This window comes from Rattus norvegicus, chromosome 12, assembly GCF_036323735.1.
Source record: "Rattus norvegicus strain BN/NHsdMcwi chromosome 12, GRCr8, whole genome shotgun sequence".
Classification (NCBI taxonomy): domain Eukaryota; kingdom Metazoa; phylum Chordata; class Mammalia; order Rodentia; family Muridae; genus Rattus; species Rattus norvegicus.
This window is the reverse complement of record NC_086030.1, coordinates 44,694,332-44,716,993: the sequence shown is the minus strand read 5'-3', so window position 1 is coordinate 44,716,993 and position 22,662 is coordinate 44,694,332. Positions and strand designations below refer to the sequence as shown.

The 22,662-nt window shown below is 48.6% G+C and overlaps 1 protein-coding gene across 2 annotated transcripts in view; it reads left to right on the top strand.

Annotated features, from left to right (window-relative positions):
• Ksr2 (kinase suppressor of ras 2) overlaps positions 1-22,662 on the top strand; it is a 385,977-nt gene that overhangs the window by 131,562 nt on the left and 231,753 nt on the right. For both annotated transcript variants that reach the window (XM_006249485.5, XM_017598534.3), the window contains exon 4: positions 16,879-17,392. In XM_006249485.5, the coding sequence (XP_006249547.1) occupies positions 16,879-17,392 (514 nt within the window). The remainder of the gene's footprint in view (positions 1-16,878; positions 17,393-22,662) is intronic.

Here is a 22,662-nt window from a genome sequence, read left to right as displayed (position 1 = left end):
TCAGAGTTTGGACCCTTCTTGGCAGGCACAGCCCAAGATATCCAAGGTTGACCCAGATCACACTAAGTCCAAATACTCCACATGTATGTGTATACATGTATGTATGTATGTTCATACATATGTGCATGTATGTATATAGAGGAGTATATTCATATATAAACATGTTCATGAACATATGCATATTTGTAAATGTGTTTGACTGCGTGTTTATGTACATATGTCTATGCATGTGTTTTTGTGTGCATGCATGTGTATACATGCATACATGTGCATGTGATTATGTGTATACGCATATGTGTGCACATGTTTATGTGTATATGCATGTGTGGGTGTGGGTGTGCACATATATATGCATTTATGTATATGTACGTGCATGTGTACATGCATGTGTGTGTGTGTGTGTGTGTGTGTGTGTGTGTGTTTGTGTGTGTTCCCTTAGACAAAGAGCCCCCCTGTTTGCCTTCAGCTATCTTTTCTTTCTTCTGGAAATGCCATTTGTTTTGGGGGTGGCTGACCAAATCACTCTGGCTCAACATTCCAGGCCTTGGCACTGAGTGTTGAGTTTAGGTGACTCAGGCCTATGATCCCAGAATTTTGCAGGTTGAGGCAGAAAGATTATGAGTTTGCAGTCAGCCTGGCTTGCATATCCTGGATGGTCTCCCAAACTCTAGAATGTGTTGTTCTGCTCAGGTCCTAGAAGTTTTTGTCGCTCCTGAGGATGCTGGCTGACTGCGGGGCCCAGTGTGTGAGCATTCTCGCCCGCAGCCTCTCTCAGGAATTAAGAACGACTTTTCCGAGCTGGCTGTCTTTAGATCCTTGCTTTGTGACAGGAGAGACAGCATGTGTTTTCAGAAGAGCGTCTTGAAGGACATGGCTGTAGTTTCAATTCTCATTAGGAACCTAGAAGCTTCGAAGGCATTGCAATGTTATTAAATATGTGGAAGGGTCCTGATTTACTGCCGAGACGAGGCTTTATTATCTCAAAGCCTGCTTCCTCAGCGGGGGTGGCTGGGAATACTTCTTCATCTCTCTCAGGAAGGTGAGGATGGCCAAAAATTAGTATAATGAGAAGAGTCTCGCTAACACAGTGGCAATAACCATCATTATTTTGGGGGGCCATTTCCTGAGCATTTTGGGGTGGGGGTGGATGTTCTTACACTGGTCTGTGAACTTGCTGGTAGGTTGGCGGGAACAGTCCTGAGAGACTTTGTTTGGTTTTGAGACAGGGTCTCTCACTGGGACCGGAGGTATCTTGCCTGTCTCTGTCCCCTCAGAGCCGGGGTTCCAGGTGCACACCATGGCACCAGCTTCTTCACGTGTGCCCCGGGGCTTGAATGCAGGTCCTTGTGCTTGCTCGGTGAGCTAGCTAGTCCCAGGTTCAGGCTCTGAAGACCATCTAGTCTGCCTCATAAGGCTGTATTTCTCCCGCTGTAGTCTAAAGTCTGGCGTACAGATTATGAGAAGCCCAGTCCAGAAGTCCCAGTTTGTGTGGAAGGAGGGAGTCTGCCCTGGCAATTCTGAGAACCTGGTACAGTAGGAAAAGAACTTCCCTGGGCTGTGTTAGACAGGGGCTGCCAATGCAGCCCTGCCACCATCCAGCAGCTACAACCGATTGTGTGGGTCGCGTGGAATCCTTGCTCCTCCACTGTGCCTACCTGTATAATGCTAATAGGATGAACCAGATCTCATGGACTCACTGTTCATCTTAAACCCGAGCTTACAGAGCTTTAATTAACTGATTGCATTTACTTATTTACTTATTTCTTTATTTATTTGTGTGAGCATGCTATGCTGTAAGTACGGAGGTCAGAGGCCTCCTTGAGGGACTCAGTTCTCTGCTTCCCCCAGATAGATTAAACTCAGGCTTGGCAGCAAGCACCTTTACCAGCTGAGCCATCTCACCGGCCCTTGGTCCTTAAGTATGAGACAGGACCTTGCTATGTAGCTCAGGTTAAGTTTGAGCTCACGATCCTCCTGCCTCTGCCCCCCCCCCCCCACTGGGTATCTATTCTTTCAATGTGCTCCTTCATGTGAGGGCGGGGAACACAAATGCTGTGCCTTGTCTGAAGGTCAGGATTTGCTGTTGGAACTCAACTTCTCTGTCTTTGAACTCTACCTCTCCACAGAGGGCTCCCGGCTCTGCAGAAAGGACTGCAGCTCCCTCCCCTCCGGGTGAGGCTAATGAAAGGAAATCAGGGCCCCTTTTCTTCTTGCTTTCATGCCCAATAAATCACGCTGACAAGGACTTGTTATTGCTAACCTCCCTACATTGTTTGGCAGTCCCCGGAGGGAGAGGGGGCATCATTTTGCCTGCAATTGCTTCAGGAATGAAAATATTTTTACGTGTGGATTAATAATCATCAAATAGGTCAGGTAAACATCCCGTAATTAGGAGGTGTGGGCGATTTGTCAATCCAGGCTTCCGAGTGCAATTATCAGTCAGATGGCTCTGAGACCCAGCAATGGAGCTCTCTCCAAAGATCCCACTCCTCTCAGATCAGGGGTCAGGGGATGGGGTGGGGTGGGAGTATGAATCTATTTTTTTTCACAAAACTTTATATGAGCAGCGACACCCCTCTGTCAGAGCTGGCGTGCAAGTTAATATCTCGCCCCCTCCTGAACCTCAAAATTGGACCTGGAGTGTGGATAACCTGGATCCCAAGGACACTGGACTGGGTTGGGTAAATTGTGGCAGTGAGCAGAGGAAAAGGTGGACACTTGCCGGTTCTTTCCGACGCCTCTGGGGTGCCCTCACTTGACTTCCTTCTGGCTGCTGTTACATGGCTTCCTCCGGGCTGCTGTCACGTGATCTCCTTGGGGCTGCTGTCACGTGATCTCCTCGGGGCTGCTGTCATGTGACTTTCTAGTTGTCTCACACAGAGAAGCCCGGCAGACCAAAGAAACACTTCCATCCTTCCCTCAGTGAACCTGTGAGGTCACTAACACTTCTTATAGGAGCCTGGGAAGGGTGTGCTTAGTGACAGAAGAGAAGCCCGCCCCCTGAGTGATGCCTGGTGACAGCTGCATCTCTGGAACGCACTGCACAGCTTGCAGGCATTTCCACCGAAGAGTCCTCGCGTCCCAGCAACCGCTTATGATTCATGAGATCCAGGGAGGGGCCCTGAGTCTTGCCAGTTCCCAGAGTCTCCTCCGTCTGTCCATCTGTCCGTTCGTCCGTCCATCCGTCCTTCCCTCCCTCCGGGAGGTATGTTTTAATCTGGAGCACACAGCCACAGTGTCACCCTCCAGACAACTGGAAGCCATTGTTATCACCCCCCTTTTCGCAGATGAGAAGTCGAGGCTGGGGAGCATTTGCTTGCTGCGGTAGGGAGGCCCTACTGACCACCAGCAGCACACACACGGAGCTCAGAGGATGACTTTGAGTAGCCAGGTCTCTTCATTCACCTCGTGGGTCTCAGGAACCAAACTCATCAGGCTTAGTGGTCAACGCCTCCCCAATGGGACCGTCTCACCAGGCCGTGTTCACATCACAGAGCAGAGAGACTTTACAGATGTGATTAATGACGGCTCTGGGAGAGGGAGTTGCATGGACCTTCTAAGGCTGGATGGAGGGCAGAGGGGCAGACAGAGAGAGCTTTGGGAAATGGATGCTTGTCTGAGATACGGGAGTAGAAGGACCAGAACCAAGGGGCCGGGTGGCCTTTCCCGCTGGGCAGGGCAAGAAGACAACCTCTTCCTCAGTCCTTCCAGAAGGAAAATCTCCTGCTGCCACATGTGTGCTGGTGTTAGTAAGACCTACTCTGAGCATCTGACAACCAACCAGGTTGTCGCAATGATAGCTGGAGATGGAGTGCAACCAATTATGTTGGGGTTGCTTGTTACACAGCAACTGGGGACACATACACTTGTCTGTGGCGTCCCTGGCTGGGAAAGCTCACATTTTCTTCAGCAGGTGTAGCCCAGTCTCATCCTGCCCCTCTTACCGTTTTTTAGTATCTCAAGAGACAGTCTTCCTATTAGCCCAGGCTAGCCTCTAATGTATGATTCTCCTTCTTCAATGTCCTGAGAGCTGAGCGATGGGTGTGTACCACCATGCCCAGCTCTCTCACCCTGTCTCCAGAGGCCTGTTTCCATGACGAGATACCCTGGTGTGCATGGGACACACCTTAAAGACACCTCTCAAGGGGGGCACCAACACGAATCAGTGTCACAGTAAAGGATTAGGTGGTTTACACAGAGCGGGCCTCGAACTCCCTCTGCAACTCAGGAAGATCTTGAGCTTGTCATCCTCCTGCTTCACACGTAGCTGGGGTGATGGGCCTGTTTATTTTGTTCTTTTTTTTGGTTCTTTTTTTCGGAGCTGGGGACCGAACCCAGGGCCTTGCGCTTCCTAGGCAAGCGCTCTACCACTGAGCTATTCCCCAACCCCTTATTTTGTTCTTAAACTCAGCAGTTCTCACTTAGTTGGTTACCAAAGGGGGAGTATATTAGCATTTTTCCTGTTACTAGGATCACTTGCTTAACTGACGACTGACTGTCAGGCTCTCTACAACCGCAGGGGCCGGATGTCATGTCTCTCCTCACTGGGTGCTTTTCTTTCCTTTTGCCTGTTTGAGCATTCCCCAGAGATGACCCCCCACCCCCACCCCCTCCATCCACCTCTGTAGCAAACAGAATAGAAGCAAACTCTTGGTTCAGATTTTGCCTTTTCCGTCCGGGTTGGTCTTGAGTCTCACCCAGCATGTAGGAGGCCCGATATTCAATTCTCAACAACTTCTCTCCCAAAAGAAAACTTAGCCTCACTGTTCTGAAGGCTGGGGCATCCAAGAGACAGCTGTGACTTCTCTCTGTGAGGCTCTGGCAAAGGTCATGGTGTGTTACATGTGGAGGGTGTGCCACGGAGGGATGGTTCAGGCACGCAAGCTCTGGTTTCCTTCCTTCTTAGGAAGCCACAAATCCTGTCATGAGACCTCTTGTGATCGTAGTGATTGACAGTGACTTCAGTCAGCTTTCGGTTACTATAACAAATGCCTAGGAGAAAGGTTCTTCTTATTTCTTTGAGACTCCAGGCAAGGTAGAGTGTTGCTGTGGGAGCCTGCGGCAAAGTGGAAATTACTCACCTCTCAGAAAGCAGAAGAGAGAGGAAGAAACTAGGGCCCCATAATCTCTATGGAGAGTATTTCCGCCATGACCTAAAAACCTCTCTTTAGGCCCCTCCCCTTAGCCCACCTCCCAACCCATCCTTTAACACATGGATCTCTGGAAAAAGGGAGACAGTCAATGTCCAAATCGTGGTCCTTCCAAATGCCTACCTCCAAAGAAGTCAATTCTAGCATTTAGATTTTTGGGGTGCACATACTGGGGTTCTGATGGAACCATCCAAGCGTGGTACCCTGAATCAGTCACCCCTTAGGGCTAGGTTAGTCCCTCGGGAAGGAATTATGTGGTCCGTGACATTCGTGTTGCTGAATCCTGCGCACGGCTGTTCCGCCCCACTCAGAGATTTTTATCAGTTAAAGAGGTTTAATTATTTGTGAGCCCAGAGGGATACTTTTAAAGACACACTTGTTCTTTATCTCTGGGCTCCAGGGCACATGGTTCTAAAAATAGCTTTGGAAGCTCCATGGCTGGGTGGCTGTTGGGCACCTGCTTGTGTAGAGCTCCACCCGGTTGAACTAGAGTCAACTTCGTGTCTGGGCCTGAGATGTTAGGAGCAGACAGGAAGTCCCAGGATGTGACCTCTGACCTCCGGGGGTTAGAGGTCTTGATTGCAGGTGTGGTGGGTTTCCCACAGAGGCAAGTTGGGTCATTTGGGTTGGTCATGGGGGCTGTGAGACTGCAGCTGGCACCATCTTTGGGGTATTTCCTCATCATGGTAGCCTGTGGGTCCCCTCAATCCGACCCCTTAACTCACCCTGCTGGTTCGCTCTGGCCCCCGGGCTCTCAGGTTCTTCTGCAGCCTGTCACATCGTCAGACATGTTGGCTCCAGGTTGGACACTTGTTCTTTCTTCTTTGCCTAATTAACTATCACTCATCCCCCAGTCAAAGCTCCCGGGGATCTTCCCAAGGAGTCGGTCTCCATTTCCGCTCAGTGACATTGTGACTAATGAATGTGGGATTTCCCGACTTCTGCTGCCTCTTCTGGGTGTAGACAGCCTGTGTCCAACGGGAAGATCACACTCAGCTTATGTCATTTTAAGATGTTTCAGTGGTTATATTTAAAAAAAAGAAACCCAACCGACAGGTGCTCCTATGGCCGTGAAAATACATAACTGGATGTGTCATTTTAACCATTCTGAGTGAATCCAGGAACATGAAGAGCAGTTGTGACCGCCGCCGCCGTCTCTCCTTAGAAATTTTCCATCATCCAAACCAGAAATCTTTTTTTTTTTTTGAGACAGGTTTTCATGTAGCCTAGGCTAGCCTCCAACTTACTATGTAGCTGAGGATAGCCCTGAACCCCTGATCCTTCTGCCTCTACTCCTAAGCCCTGGGACTCTAGGTGTGCATCCCCACACCCAGTGCAAATTAAAACACTGGTCACAGATCAGTTCTTAGGCATAATTGAGTCCATTTTGTACATTTTGACTGTCCCAGATGCTTTGCTCAAGGGTGTGCTGTGTTTGTGCCCATGTCCTTTCCTAAACATGCTGTTTTTTTTTTTCTTAAAAGAAATGATCATCATTTTGGTGGGGTGGGGCATGTCTGCCGCAACACGTCTGGAGTTGGGTCTTTCCTCTTTCTGTAGGTTCCAGGAATTGAACTTAGGTCACTGGGCCTTTGCGGCAAGCACCTTTACCCACTGAGCTATTTCACTGACCCAGGAAGCTGTTTTCCAGAGTCAACTGTTTTGTGATATGTGCCAGATTTTTCTACCTTTCTGGAGCACGTGTGCATGTGCATGTACGTGTGCCTGAGTGCATGGGTATGTACATGCATGCATGCCTGTGTGCATGTGCATATGCATGTGTGTATGTGTGTGTGCATGCATGCATGCCTGTGTGCATGTACGTGTATGTGTGTGTGTGTGTAGAAGGCAGAGGTCAACCTCTGGGATTCAAACCCAGATCTCTGACTCCACTGGACTCTGTGTCCACATGAAAGACCTTCTCTGGTTAGGGGCTGAATCTGGGGTCTGCCATAGATGACTGGTTAAACAGGTCTGTCCATGTTTATCCAACAGCCTCCCATTGGAGTCACCTACTTTCCTTTCTGGCTCTGTGTGGAGACAGTGGAGACACTGATGTCCTGGCCCACAGAGTCACAAAGACTTTGCTAGGGCTGTCTGTGTGGGGAAACTGAGCCACTAGGGTAGCGGTGGCCATGCTGAGGCATACAGCAGTGAACTGGAGGACAAAGGGGTTGGAAAGCCTCTCCCAACGTCATTCAACTAGAGATAAAAATAGCGAACCTCAAGGCGCCCGAGGCTGTCTGACGTTGCCTGTAGCTCTCTGGAATCTGCAGACACAAACAGCCAGAGAACTAATATAACACCTGTCACTCAAGGGAGGCAGACTGTTAGGGTGACGGAACTTTCTGGAATTAGCCCTGTCTCAGAGGTCAGCCTTTCCTAGTCTGGTTCCTTCTGGGCTTCCTCCTGTGCTTCTCTCGAGTTCTGGACTGGATGGGAGCCCTTGCTTATGCTGTCACGTCCCTGTGGTAGCCTGTCCTGGGAGTGCTGACTGTGGAGAGAGGTACAGCTGTCTTTAGGATGTAAGACAAAGGATACAGAATCAACCTTTAGACCTGTTCTACCATGGATAACCCCCAGTTGCTGTGTTTCAAGGCTGGCTACTTAAACAAGTGGTACAGGTGTCTCCCTGCCACCCACAGTTCTGTGTTTGGCAGTTTTAGTGACTCACAGTCAATTGAGAGAACATCTTGAAACCATCCACACATTTTGTATTGTGCATTGTTCTGAGTAGATGGGAAAGCCTTGAGCCAACCTGCTCTACCTGATTAGGGCATGGAGAGTTGCTCCGTCCGATGAGCCCACATTGCTGTCCTTCTTTTAGTTGTTTAGATGCTCTCTCGGTTTTCTGATCAGCTCTTGGGACATCTATGATGCACACATTATCCCCCCATTAACCATTTAGAAACCCTATTAATTTCCTGATCCTCAGTTGGAGTGTCCACACTGTGGATGCTACCCTCCCATTCATTGTTCAGACGCTCTCTTGGTTATCCAGCCAGCTGTGGGTGTGTGTGTGATGCTTTTATTCAAACAACTTTTAGTACCGAATGAGCCTTACCCCCAGAGCACACATATAGTGAAGCTGGTACAGTGGGTGTGCCAGCAAGAAGCCATGAAGCACTTCCTATAGGCGAAAAGGCAAACGTTGTTGACAGCGTAAGGAAAGCAAAGAACTCATGCGTAGAGCTTGCTAAGAGCAACAGTTAGAACCTGTGCCTCTGTGGGATGGTGACAGACAGGGAAGAGGAGGAGGAGGAAGAGGAGGAGGAGGAAGAGGAGGATGGGGAGGAGGGAGAGGAGGAGGAGGAAGAGGAGGAGGAGGAAGAAGAGGAGGAAGAGGAGGAGGGGGAGGAGGAAGATGGGGAGGAGGATGTGGAGGAGGGAGAGGAGGAGGAGGAAGAGGAGGAAGAGGAAGAGGAAGAGGGGGAAGAGGAAGAGGGGGAAGAGGAAGAGGAGGAAGAGAAGGAGGAAGTCTCTGTTATCATTGCTCACGGGGCATGGAAGTCCCTGCTGACATTCTGTGTGGGTCTGTGTGTGTCAGGGGTCCATGCAGGCCCCCCTAGAACATCTGTGTAGGTCAGGCCCACATCCACACCATTAGGGAACACGGTGTGGGAATGACAGCACCACTGTGACCACTTGAACCCTTGGCTCCTTCGTCAACCATTCGAATCAGTTGCCAAATATCTATTGGAACATGATCCGACATATACATCAAGACAAAGAAGTAGAAGCTATATGTAAGTAAATAAAAGCAAGTGCCAGCCGCAGCTTCTGCAGAGGTGCCAGGTCCTGGGCGGGGTAGGCATGTCAGCCCAGGAAACTTGTCTTGAGCAGGGTTCCGTCCGGCCAGATGGTTGTCAAACAGACACACTTGAGTGTAGTCAATTCTAACTCTTTGTGGATTCCATGGGTGTGAACTTACCAATGTTCTGAAATGGTTCTTACCACCAAGAGTTGCACATAGTGGGGCCGCAGAACCTTCCAATCCTTTGATGCTCTTGCTCCCAACTGTGATGGGGGCAAGGCCTCACCCTTCCACTCCACGTATAGCTCTCAGAGAATGCCCGATGGTTCATACTGACCACCAACCTGACAGGAATGCAGATCTCCTAGGAGACCCCACGGACACACCTGTAGGGGATGATCTAGATTATGTTAGCTGAGATGAGAAGACTCCCACCCCCGAAGACCCCCACCCCCGAGTACAGACTGCTCCATCCCATGGGCTGGGACTCTGGACTGAATACAATGGAGAAAGTGGGCTGAGTGGCAGCGTTTGCTTCTCTTCGCTTCCTGACTGTGGATGTGCGCAGTTAGCCCAGCTCCTGCTGGCTGCCTTCTCCCTAGGTGAGGTTGAGTGGGGTGGATCAGAATGGGGGGATAGGTGGGGATGGCTGGACCAAGCCTTTTCTGTATGAGGGAGGGGATGTGTTCCTCAGAGCAGTGGTTCTCAACCTGGGAGTTTCGACCCATTTGACAACTGCCCGTCCCCCTAAATATTTGCATTATGATTCAAAGCAGCAGCAAAATTATAGTTATTTGATGGCTGAGGGACACCAGGGCATGTGGAACATGTATAAGAAGGTTGCAGCGTTAGGTTGAGAACCCTGCTTGCCTTGGAGGCTCAGTTTCCCCATCCGATAACAAGCATCTTGGATCTCCAACGTCAGCTCCAAATATCCAGTGGTGGGAACTTGCTCAAGCCAGTGGAAAGGGGGGGTTTTCCAGTTTTGGATAGTTAATCCTTTGGGCTGAGAGGATGGACTCTGGTGTGGAGGATATTGTATCCCAGGAACTGAGTGGGATCTCAGCCTTGGACAGGGGATTCAACTTTCTTAAGAGCTTTCATTTCCTCAGTGGTGTTGACAAGATTATAATAAGAGCGTAATGAAGTAAGGTGGGGGGTGGTTGGGGTGGGGAGAGGAAGCAGGGAGGGACCTGGGCCACTCAACACCCAGTGTCCTCAGCTGTGGCCACTGCTACTTGTATTTGCTAAATACCCACAAGGGTGGTCGTGACAGTGGTGATGGTGGTGATGGTGGTGATGGTGACAATAGTTATGATAAGATCAGTAGTAAAAGGATGGGGAAAGAAATGAGAACCACTGCATGCGGCTGGTGGGAGTGAAGAATGCCACAGCCAACCAGGAAGATGGTGTAGTGGTTTCCCCGGGCGGTTAAAGAGAGTTACCACCCGGCCCAGCAATTCCACTCCTACTTTACGCTCAAAGCGTCGGAGACAGACAGCCACACGATTCTGGTGCGTGCATGCGTGTTCCTCCCTGCATGGTGAAAGTCAACCCGCTGTGTTGTGCCTACACACGGCTGTGGAGCAGAGAAACAAGCTGTGATGCCAGCGTTGACCTCAGTCACGAGAAGGAAGCACTCAGCCGTGCTGCAGTGTGGACGAAGCTTGAACGAGATAGAGTAAGCCAGACACTAACACCATGCGTGGTGCGATCCCATTGATGGGAAAGATGGTGAGGACAGATCCTCAGAGACCGGCGGCTGTGTCCTAGCTGCTGAGTGTGGGAGAATGGGAAGAGACGGTGATTACTGATGGGGACAGCAAGCCTTACTTCCGGGGTTGGAGCTCATCTTGAACTGGATGGGCGTGGCCACGGCACCACACTGTGGCCATCCTAAATACCAGCGAAGATCATACCTTAAAGCCATTCTGCGCAGCTGAGGAGATGGCTCAGTTGGTGAATTACCAGCTGTGTGAGCATGAGTGTGTGAATTGTGGCAGGTGAGATGGAGCCCCTTACCTCATGGCAGCCAGGAAGAGGCTGGGGACGAGATATCTTTCAGGGCACCGCCCCATGATTCACTTCCTCCAATGAGGCCTCACCTTACACAGCTCCATGGGTACCTCAACCTATCCTGATTTAGGACCCAACAGTGGCTGAAACCAGCCATTGGGACGAAGCCCTCAGTTCTGGTCATACCTGGAAAGTGAGACAGACATGTCCAGAGGTATGTTGGGACAGTCTCTTGAGCAGTTCTCATTTAATGAACTTGGCAGCTAATCACACATGCACACACGCACGCATCTGTGGGCATAGAGGACTGTGGTTGGCATCGGGAGTCTTTTGCTGTCATTCTTCCTGTTTTCTACTTGGGCAGAGTCTCTTGTTGAATCTAGAGTTTGCTGTTTAGTTGAGACTGACCCACTGGCTTTCTTAGGGACTCCTGAGTCTCTGCCTCCCCCTTTCTGGGACTACACTGGGGTACCACATCTGGTTGGCTTTTACGTGGATTCTGCTATTGGATCCTGGGGATAGTTTTAGTCAAATTGACACAAACTAGGGTCAGAGAGAGAGAGAGAGAGAGAGAGAGAGAGAGAGAGAGAGAGAGAGAAGAGAGAGGGGCAGAGAGAGAGACAGAGACACAGAGACAGAGACACAGAGACACAGAGACAGACACAGACAGACAGAGACAGAGAGACAGAGAAACAGAGAGACAGAGAGAGACACAGAGAGAGAGAGAGACTAGTTGAGGAGTTACCTCCATTAGATTGGCCTGTGACCATGTCTGAGGGACATTAACGATCCATATGTTAGGGCCCAGCCCTCTGTGGGTAGTGCCATCTCTGGGCAGGAAGTCCTGGGTTAGTGGTTCTCAACCGCTGTCCTAAGTAGTATAAGAAAGCAGGCTAAGCGAGCCATGAGGAACTAGCCAGAAAGCCACGTTCCTTCCTGGTCTGTGCCTCCCTGTTCCTGCCTCCCGGTTCCTGCCTTGACTTCTGTCCGAGATGAACTGTGATGGGGATGTGTAAGTCAAATGCCCCCTTCCCTCCCTAGGTTGGTTTGGTTGATCCCAGCAACTGAAATAAGGGAAGGACAGACAGATCCTGGTGTTTATGGGGCAAGCACCTTATCTGCTGCATCACCTCTGTGGCCCCAGATTTAACAGAGTGTTTTTAGTGTGCTCGTGTCTGCACTGGAATTTTCCACTTGGTGCTTCACGGTGGCACCAGAAATGTTTTGGGCTTAGGAGCTTTCTGCATTTTGCATCAGGGATCCAGGGTGTTTAACTCATAATCCCAGGAGCTGCTATTTCTATTCTTTAACTAACCCCCAAGTCTGGAAAAATATTTTCCAGCCATGTCTACGGACCCTGCTTCCTGCCTGAGAGTCAGCGTGATTAAAACAGCAAGCACTTTGAAATGGTCAGGGAAGTTCTAAGGCCCAGGACGCAGTCCTGGAACAGTGGGGGTGGGGCCAGCTGGGCCCACCCCTTCCCCAGCTGCTTCAGAAGAGCTAAGGTGTGTGTGACTCTGGTTACGAAATCCAGACTTCTAAGCCGTGCATTTTGCCTGTTTGTACGGTTTCAATAGAACGGGACAAAGAAGGCAGACAGTCGCCTAGACTTTCTGAAATCATTTTCTCCCTCTCGAATGGCTTTTATTCCTACCAGTCCCTTATCAGAGAATGTCAAAAGAAAAAAAAAATAAGAGAGGAAAAAAACCCCGTATGCCTTGAAATTCCTTTAATCAGTCCTCAGACCTTTCATTTTTTAAAATCTATTCCCTTCTCCCCGCCCATGTCAAGACTTGAAATGAAATGATTTTTTCCCAGAAACGGATGACAGGAGGGAGGCAAGGGTGACGATTAATAACCCAGGAGCCCGTGCCACCACACCTGCCCTATTTAAAATGAAAAATTACCTTTTCCCCCCTTAGACTTTATTAAAAAGAGGATCAAAAGGGGGGGGGTTGCTGATAACACAGCCCATCAGCTGGGCGCCTCTTACGCCCTGCTGCTGCCGAGTCAATGCTCGTGGTTGAGAGGTTTGGGTAAAGAAATGAAGAAAGCTTTGCTCTTCTTAGCGCCTGAACTTCTGAATTTGAGCCTCTGGGTATGGAGAGGAGGCAGATAAGCCAGGGAAGGGAATGTGGTTGGCATGGTGGGGTATCTTTCTTTTTCTATCTCTTTAATTTTGAAGAAATGCTTCAAGGGGGTGAGTCCCTGAAACCAGTGGAGTGCCTGTCCGTCTGTCCTAGGAGGAAGAGTGGGTCATGGGCGGCAGTGAGTCAGGCCCCCATCCTCCAGCTGAGGGATGCTCTGGTTAATAGGAAAGGCAGAGGCACCGGTCTCCATCTTTGGTGGGAGTTTGATCAAGTCCTTTTACTCATCTGAAACTTTATTAAACAGGTCAGTGACCCACTTCCAGGAAGATGAAGTAACTGACACACCCCCCCAAACTCTGAGACCAGCCACTGTCTCCCAAATGTTGTTTTTCTTCCCATTTGTTATTTCCAAAATTATATGTACCTATATGTGCGGGTATGTGCACGTGAGTGCAGGTACGCTCAGTGGCCAGCAGAGGGCATCAGAGGCACCCAGGGGGTGTTGGAGTTACAGGTGGTTGTGAGCATACTAAGGTGGGTTCTGGGAACTGAACTTGTGCCTTTCATCGCAGCTATAACCTATTTTAAACACTGAGTCATTTCTCCAACCCCAGCTCCCACCCCTGTTTGTTTAAGACAGGAACTTTTTGTTTGTTTGTTTGTTTGTTTGTTTTTGAGACAGGAAGTCCCAGAGATCTACCTTCCTCTGTGCTGGGGTAAATGTGTGTGCCACCACATCTGGCCTGATATGTCAGCTTTGATAACTCTCTTCAGTGGTTACACACATGGTCTTTCCCCTCGGCAGCCATGCTAGGGATGTAGGTGCCGTAAGAGAGCAAACTAACACAAGCTCACGCACTCACAGTCTCCAGGGCTTGGAGTCAAATAGCAAAGCATAGCCTCCCGCCACTCTGTGGGTCTGATCCCAGCCCCTCCGCTCCCGTTCTGTACCTGGGAGGTGATGGACAGTCCTCCCACCCCCTGGCTTACTGCTTCATCCTGCCAGGCTCTCTCTCTGTCTTCACTTCACTGTCTGTGTCCTCTCTCTATAGAAACAGATGCCAGTGTGTAGCCCAGGATGACCTTAGACTTGTGATGTTTCTGCCTCAGTCTCCTGGGTGCCTGGGATGGCCGGTGCGTGCCATCGCGCTTGGCTCCTCTCCTCCTCACGAGACCACAGCTGATTAGGGATGGCCTTGTCCAGGATGAACTCGGCTCAGTCCTATCTGCAGGGACTTGATTTGCAAATAGGGTGTTGGGGTTAAGACGCCAACCTGTGGCATTGCTAGACCCTTTGACTCAGGTTTCTGTCTTGAGGTTGAGGCAAGGCCACATGTTGCCTCACAAAGGTCTGCGTCTTATCATCTGCTTTGACTCTTCTGATCTGGTCTGACTCTTCTGATTTGCTCTGACTCTTCTGATCTGGTCTGAATCTTCTGATTTGCCTTGTGCTATCCACATAGCACGCGAGGGGGAAATGCTGGCTCAGAGTGGGTCTTTACTTCTGTTCAACTCAGCTGCTGTCCAAGAACCTCAGTCCACATTCTTTACTGTAGGTTGTCTTGGAAACTGGCTCTGTTCTCTTTGAGGGAGTTCTGGAAGAATTAAAAAGTAAATGATACAGGGGGCTGGAGAGATGGCTCAGCGGTTAAGAGCACTGATTGCTCTTCCAGAGGTCCTGAGTTCAATTCCCAGCAACCACATGGTGGCTCACAACCATCTGTAATGGGATCTGATGCCCTCTTCTGGTGTGTCTGAAGACAGCTACAGTGTACTTATATATAATAAATAAATAAATCTTTAAAAAGTAAATGCTACAACAAGCCAGCCTTCTTCTTACCACACCTATGCCCCGGACCCCCACACACCATTCCCCCAACCCCAGTCATCCCTCAGATGTCATCCCACCCATCTTAACTGTTGGTATTGTGACAATTCTGCCAGTTGATATGTGGCCTCCTGGCCACATCCTGAGGAAGCCTCCTCCCCTACTCTTTCTCCTCTAACACCCTTCCTCTCTTCCTCCCTTCCTCCCTTCTTCCCTCCCTCCCTTCCTTTTTGTTTTTTCAAGACAGAGTTTCTCTGTGCCTTGGTTGTCCTGGACTCCCTTTGTAGACCAGGCTGGCCTCGAACTCACAGAGATCCTCCCGCCTCTGCCTCCTGAGTCCTGGATCAAAGGCTTGCACCACCACACTGGGCCCATCCTACAGTTTCTTAACTAAACCGCTTGCTTTGGCTTTGGGTGTCTGGGATGGGGACTTGCTGTGTCGCTTGGGCTAACTGAGGACTTTCACTGGGGGGAGTGGGGGCTTGTGGATCCATTTACTGTTGTCAGAACACACTACCGAGGGGATCTGCAAGGCTTCACTCAGTTTCTGTTAATGGCTGTATCTTGTTTGTTAGAGTCATAGCCAGGGTACTGGTAAGGATACCGTCCAGTGGGCTCGCCCAGATATGTTCGGCGCTTTGTGTATACATGCGTGTGTGTATGTGTGCATGTACGTGCACACGCCCCCACACATGTGCACATGTATGACTATGTGTTTGGTTCTTCATAATGTTGTGCCAAGGCGGGCTCACGTGTCTACACCACTGTCAAAATCCTGAACTTAAAGAGTTGTTCTCTGTGAGGTTGTGGAAATGGAGTCGGGGAGTAAGCCCTGTAACATCAGTCCCTTGTAGTCCCCAGGGACCCACGGAGCTCCATGCACGGATACTTGGCTCCTCCGTGCAGCAGTATCACACCTGTGTCTGTTGCTCACTGTCTCTGAGCATCACAAACTCTGTTTCCCTCCCTATCACCTTGCAAAAGGCTTCCAGGAATGTGTGTGCTTCTCCGTCAAGTCTGTGTCCATGATGGATACAGGCACTAAGGTCGCCCCGTCGGGAAACATTATTCTTGAATGTCGGGACTCATAAAAGGCAAGGACCAGCTGCTTTGCTTTACGAAGTCTTTGAGATGTGGGCTTCGAAGCCACGGAACAGTGGAAGGCAAGGGGAGGCAAACAAAGGCACTCCGGTTTTGTTTGTGAGGGCCAAGGGGTGTGATCAGCTGTTGTAAATGTGCCTATGATGTAGCACACGTGTGTACTGTTGTGCGTGTGGTATAATGAGCACATCATCTCATGCATATGACACTGAGCATGTGGTCTATATGCACAGTCAAATGTGCATCTGATGGACATGCACATGGTATAATATACTAATGAAGAACATGTTTGTAGAGTAAGGCACACATGATGTAACACGTACGTGCTTTGATATGGTTACAGTCTGATGTGTTTATGGTAAGGTATGTGCTGCGGCCTGTCTATGATGGGACATGTATGTTGCATGAGGGGGGTCTATGATTGGGATGTGCATATGATGCGAGGTGTACGTGCTGCAGTACATGTATGATAGGTGAGCACATTGTGTGAGGTGTGTGCACATGCCATGAGGTCTGTGCATACAGCATAAGGTGTGTGTGCGTGCGTGTGATGCATTGCATATGGCGTGAAGTATGTATGAGGTGTGAACACACCGTGAGCTACATACAAGGTGATCATCATGAAGTGTGAGGTGGATATAAGGTGCTGCAGGAGGCATGTATACACAGCGGGAGGTGTGTGCACACAGCAGGAGGTGTGAGCACACAGCAGGAGGTGTGAGCACACAGCAGGAGGTGTGAGCACAGCAGGAAGCGTGTGGCCTGAGGTGTGAGGGGATATGCAGACAAGGTGCAGAAGGTGCATTGTGCTGAGTGTAGGCTGCTAGGAGGTAAGATGCGCTTGGTGTGACTTACCTTTGATAAGGTACCAATGGTGGATCTCTACCCACAGCGACCCCTTCCTTACCAGTATCTCTCTGTTCCTTTGTTCCTTCTCAGGAGGGAATCTCTCCAAACAAGACTGGATCATCCAGTGGCCCACCACGGAGCCAGGCCAGGAGAGCAACCCTGTGTGTCCCCCGGAGCCCAGCCCGTGGATCCGAACCCGCCTCTCCCAGAGCCCCAGGGTCCAGTCCAAGTGTCCCCAGCACTTCTGTCACACCAGCCCTACGCCTGGGGCCCCTGTATACACCCATGTGGACAGACTTACTGTAGACGCCTACCAGAGCTTGTGCCCACCGCCGCCCCTGGAATCAGGTCACCGCTCCCTGCCCCCATCACCCCGGCAGCGGCACGTAGTCCGCACCCCACCTCGCACTCCGAATATTGTCACCACCGTGACCCCTCCTGGCACACCACCCATGAGGAGAAAAAACAAGCTGAAGCCTCCGGGGACTCCACCCCCCTCCTCTCGGAAGCTCATCCACCTGATCCCTGGTTTCACAGCACTGCACAGGAGCAAATCCCATGAGTTCCAGCTCGGGAACCGCGTAGACGAGGCCAACACGCCCAAGTGAGTGAGGCCCCTGGATGCGCTGGGGTGACTGAACCCAAGGAGCCTCTCCTCGGGGGTTGAGTGGGGTGGTGGGAGTGGGGGGTGGGGAGAGGGAGTCAGGAACAGACAGTCTTGTGTCTGCCGGTCTAAATGAAGGAACGCAGGGTTGCACTGAGTGTTCTGAGATAATGGAGTGGATGGAATTTTCTAGTCCTCCCAGTTAGTTTTTTACCTGAGAGCCTTTGATATTTCTGGCTATCGGCAGGCATATCGTGGCTTGGAACTGAATCTAAGTTGTGGCCCATTTTGCAGATTAAAACTCACTGGAACACAGCTAAGCCACCCCTTTAGTGTTACCCGGGAGTCCTTTAGCAGAACAATGACAGGATTGGGTACAGCCCACTGAGCCAGAAATGCTTATCCTGTGGGTAGAGGCAGGAAGGTGTGCTGGACTCTGCAGGTCACTTTCCTGCTGGCCCTAGACACAGGGAAAAGTTACATGGTAGCCTTGAAGTATCTGGTAGACATAGTAAAATGAGTTGAAATAAAAAGGTATATGACTCTTTCAACATAGTTGCCATTTCCACATAGTGTCGATGTAAGATGTGGTTACTCAGTCATTCTTTGTTTTCTTATGAGGTGTTTGAAATCCAGGCTCCTGTGGGTGACGGTGGGTGGGGAAGAGGTGGGCAGAAGGCCCCTATGGCTCTGGGGCCTGGGCACATAACTGAGATGACCTCGAAAGTCAGGGACGTCCTTCAACAGCTTCTAGAGGAAGAGAGAGGCAGGGCCTCTCCATAGAGGGGATGGTGTTCCGCAGTCAGAGGGGGGCAGTTCTAGCATCTGCTATGACATGAAAGGAGCTGATAACAGTAGGCTGAGGGACAGAGGAAGCCAGGCACGAAAGTTCAAAGCTAGAGGGCCTGAGGCTGTAGACCGGGGAGAGGAATGGTGGCAGATTGGGGTAAAGGGGAGAGAAATGGGGTACCATTATTCAATGGGAACTGAATTCACAGAGAGAACGTCCTCTGGTGACCGTTGGTGTCGTTTATATAACCTGTGAATCTATTCAACACCTTTGAGGTTACATTCAGAAAGGCTTGGAAACTGTCAGTTGTACTTTAAGTTTATTTTGCCACAAACAAGAGAACTAGGATCCTCTCAGGCAGGAGTGAAGGGCCAGATAGTAAACAGGGTAAATATTTTTGGCTGTGCCAGCAGAATGGGTTTGTATTGTCAATGCTCAACAGCTAAAGCAGCCTGTCCATGGCAGGTGAGCAGATGGGCGGGCCGTATTCCAGTAGGACCATCTATGTCTATAAAAGCAGCTTCCAGCTGGCTTTGGCTGTAGTCTCTCATCCTAGGGAGGTGATGCCTCTTCTGAGGGGCTGTGGAGGGGAGGATGAGGTCAGATGGAGGGAGTTCAGGCAGTTGGAAACCTTGGAGATGTCCCTCAGAAGATGTGAGGTTCATGATTTCATGAGAGCCGCAGAGACAGAAGCCCGGAGACTCGAGGGGAGGATGTGGGGGAGAGAACCAGGAAGGCTAGGTGTGAAATTGCCAGGATGGAAAGTGCTAAGAGGTCTGGGGTCACTTTCTAGCATTAAAGAATACTTCTTATTAAATTTAAATATAATTGGGATTAATTTAAATTATTATTAATATAATGATATCATTTTCTTCCCTCCAACCCTCTCATGCACCCTTCCTCCTTACTCTGTCTTAAGTTCGGCATCTATTTTAAAAATTTATTTATATCATTAAATTATAATTATATAATTATGTAAATCAAAATCAAATTATATATCATATATTAAAATTTGAATCAAAATATATTTATATCATTCCATTATAATTATATAATTATATAGAGAAGCATTACATTATTTATTATACATTGACATTAAAATTAAAATATATTTATATCATTCAATTATAATTATTTAATTCTATACATTAAACTTAAGTGATATATATACTAAAATTAAATTAAAATATACTTATATCATTTTCTCCCTCTAACCCTCCCATGCACCCTTATCCCTTACTCTGTCTTAAGTTCATGGCATCTGTTTTTGAAACTATATTCATAAATATATAAGTATAGCTGCTGAATCCATACGGTGTTATGTACATTGATATATGTTTCGAGAGCTGAACATTTGGTGTTAGATAATCGATCTGTGTGCTCATCCTTGGGGAAGGCCATTTCTGCCGCTCTCAGCGTTCCTCAGTTGCTTATAGCTCCCTGTTTAGAGCTGGGTCCCAGAGGGACCTATGGCATTCTATCTGCAGGCTGGACTTATGTGAGAAGCAGCCCCTTTGTGTTCTCAGGGTTGACCTCTCTCCAGGAGAGCTTCATTCTAGACACACCTAATCTGATCCTTCCTCAAGGTCTTTCAAATAGACCCAGTCATGTCCAATGGTGCTGGGGTTCTGTATCAGGATCCTGGAGGCTTAAGTTTTGCCTATGATGGTCTTCTGTCTGTGTCAGTATTGAGGTCGGTTCTTCCTTAAGGGAACAGGTCCCTGCCCATATCCAGGGACCCCCCTCCCCAATTCACTTTAAGGTAATAGCAGAGGAAAGGAATGCAGTGGTCACTAAGTTCTAACAATAAGACTGGGGGAAGGGCAGCTCCTACTTAACATGTTATAAGTAGCCCTGGGCTTCCACCAGGAAGTAGTCTTGGGACCTTGGCTTTGACCCTGGGGAGGCTCAGTCACCTAAGTTGGTTGACCAAAGAGCTTGGAATATGTTCAGGCTTTTAAGTCTGAGGTTATGAGCTGTTAGCAGATGGTGGTATCAATTTAATGGGCATTGGAAAGAAGAGATTGATGGACTTAGAAGGGAATATTTTGGGAAACATGGTGTGATGAAAGAAGTTGCTCTGTAGGACTTGTCCACACCCATGAACACATACACATATGCACACATATACAAATGAATGCACACATATATATGCACATAAGTACACACATATACAAATGAATGCACACATGCACAAGTACAAACACATATGCATGTATACATACATATACAAATATGCACACACATACACATACACATATGCACACATACATGCACAAACACAAAATGTACATACACATGTATGCACAATATACATATGCACAAATATATACATACACAAATATATATACACATGTACACACATACATATGTACATATGTGCAAATACACATTACACATATGTATATGATATACACATGTACACACAGGCACAAATATATGTATACACACATACATGTATGCACATATACATACAAATATACACACATGTATGTGCACACACTTATGTACATATGCACAAACATTTGCACATATGCACATACACATTACACACATGTACATACTTATTACACACATGCAAAACATATACAGGTCTGCACACACATAGACACACAAGCACATATATATTAGCCATAAATATACTTTTTCTGTTTTGTTTCTTACTACTCAGGACAGCTTTGATTCTAGAATGATCTCTACAGGAAGTAGGTAAGAGGGCATACATCGTCCCCTGTGTCTGATTCTGCCCTTCATCCCTGCTGACCATGCTCCCATGGGAACCTGGCAGCCTGCCATCTACTTTTATTTCTTCTTAATGGTGGTGAGACAGAGCAACGGAGGTCACACAGGTTTTTCAGAAGATAATAGAGGCTTCCAAAACTGCGAAGCCCCGTGACTTTTCAAGTGTGTACGTTAGGAGGCTTTTGATCGGATTAAGACCACTTTGGCTTTTTCATTTTTGGCGCATGGGTGGTGTATATCACATGCTCTGGGTGGGTCTAAGTCCTGCCTCCTGGAAGCCTCTCTTCAGCCTTTATAGAAGAACAGTGAGGAAGCAAGAAAACAGGGCTGAGGATGCAACTCAGCTGGTAGGACCTTCCTAACGTGTACAAGGCTGTGGCTTCATGCTGGGGGCCGCACAGTATATACCAGATGTAGTGGCAGGTGCCTGACACCCCAGTACTCAGGGGGCAGAGGCAGGGGGATCAGTTCAAAAACAGCCATCCTAGGCTACATAGTAAATTGGAGGTTAGCCTGGAACATGGGAGATCTTGAAAAATACAACAGAGTAAAATAAAACAAAACCACCAACAAAGAAACCCAATCAACCAACCCAACCAAAAGACCCAAACCAAACCAAATTAAAAAAAAAAAAAACAAGCCAAAAATACAGAGAACAATAAACAGAAGAGGACTCTTTAGTCTGCTGGAGCCTTGAGTGTGGTCGGCTGGGGCGTCTCGGCCTTCATTACATTCCCGTCTACTACATTCTCAGATGTTGCTGCCTCTGATCTCTCTCTCTCTCTCTCTCTCTCTCTCTCTCTCTCTCTCCTTTTTCCTTCCTTCCTTCTTGGCTTTACTTGGCATTACCAAAGACACAGCATGTATGAAAAGGAGCCTCTGTTCACCAAAAGGAATGCTGGGTACTGAGGAAGCCCCCAAAGTTCAGAAAGTTATAAAAGAGGATAGGACATCTGGGTGCATACGTGCATGAACACACCTCAGCATGCATGTGGAGGTTAGAAGACAGCTTTCTTTCTTTCAGCAGTCAGTCTTTTCTTCCACCTCATGCGTCTTGGGGATCAAACTCAGGTTGTTATCAGACTTGCCGGTGAGCAACCCATTTTCAGGGTCAAGCTGTTGCTTCTGCACAACAAGATCTTGCTCTCTTGTCCTTGAAACAACTATGGTGGAGAGGGATAGAGGAAGAAAGCTCTAGCCATGCCTCATGAGCACTTACACAGACACACATATGCACACATGAACACACACATGAATATATAGACATATGAGCACACACATGAACACATATACACATATGAGCACACACATGAACACACAACGAACATGTACACATATGAGCACACATGAACACATACGTGCCCATGAACAACACATATGAATACACACATGCACACACACATAAATTCTATTATAAGCTTTTGTTTCCAAATCCTTTTAAAAGATAATTTCAGCTATAATTCTAATTAGGTAATCCCCTTATTTGGAAGCTGTTTCTGTATAAAACACAAGCAAGAAAAGATAATAACACCACCCCTGCTCACTGGGAGCCACGTAGCCATGGTTAATACTGTAATTGGCATCCTGCAGGCATCTCTTTGGGTTTCCAGTCATATGTGATGTACTGGCTTTTCTTTCTTATGACTGGGGCTGCATCTCCCTTACCAGTATGACTCATTGTCCTTGTGCATGAACACTCCACTCATGATCTCCAAGTTTACTACTCTCTTATCTCTCC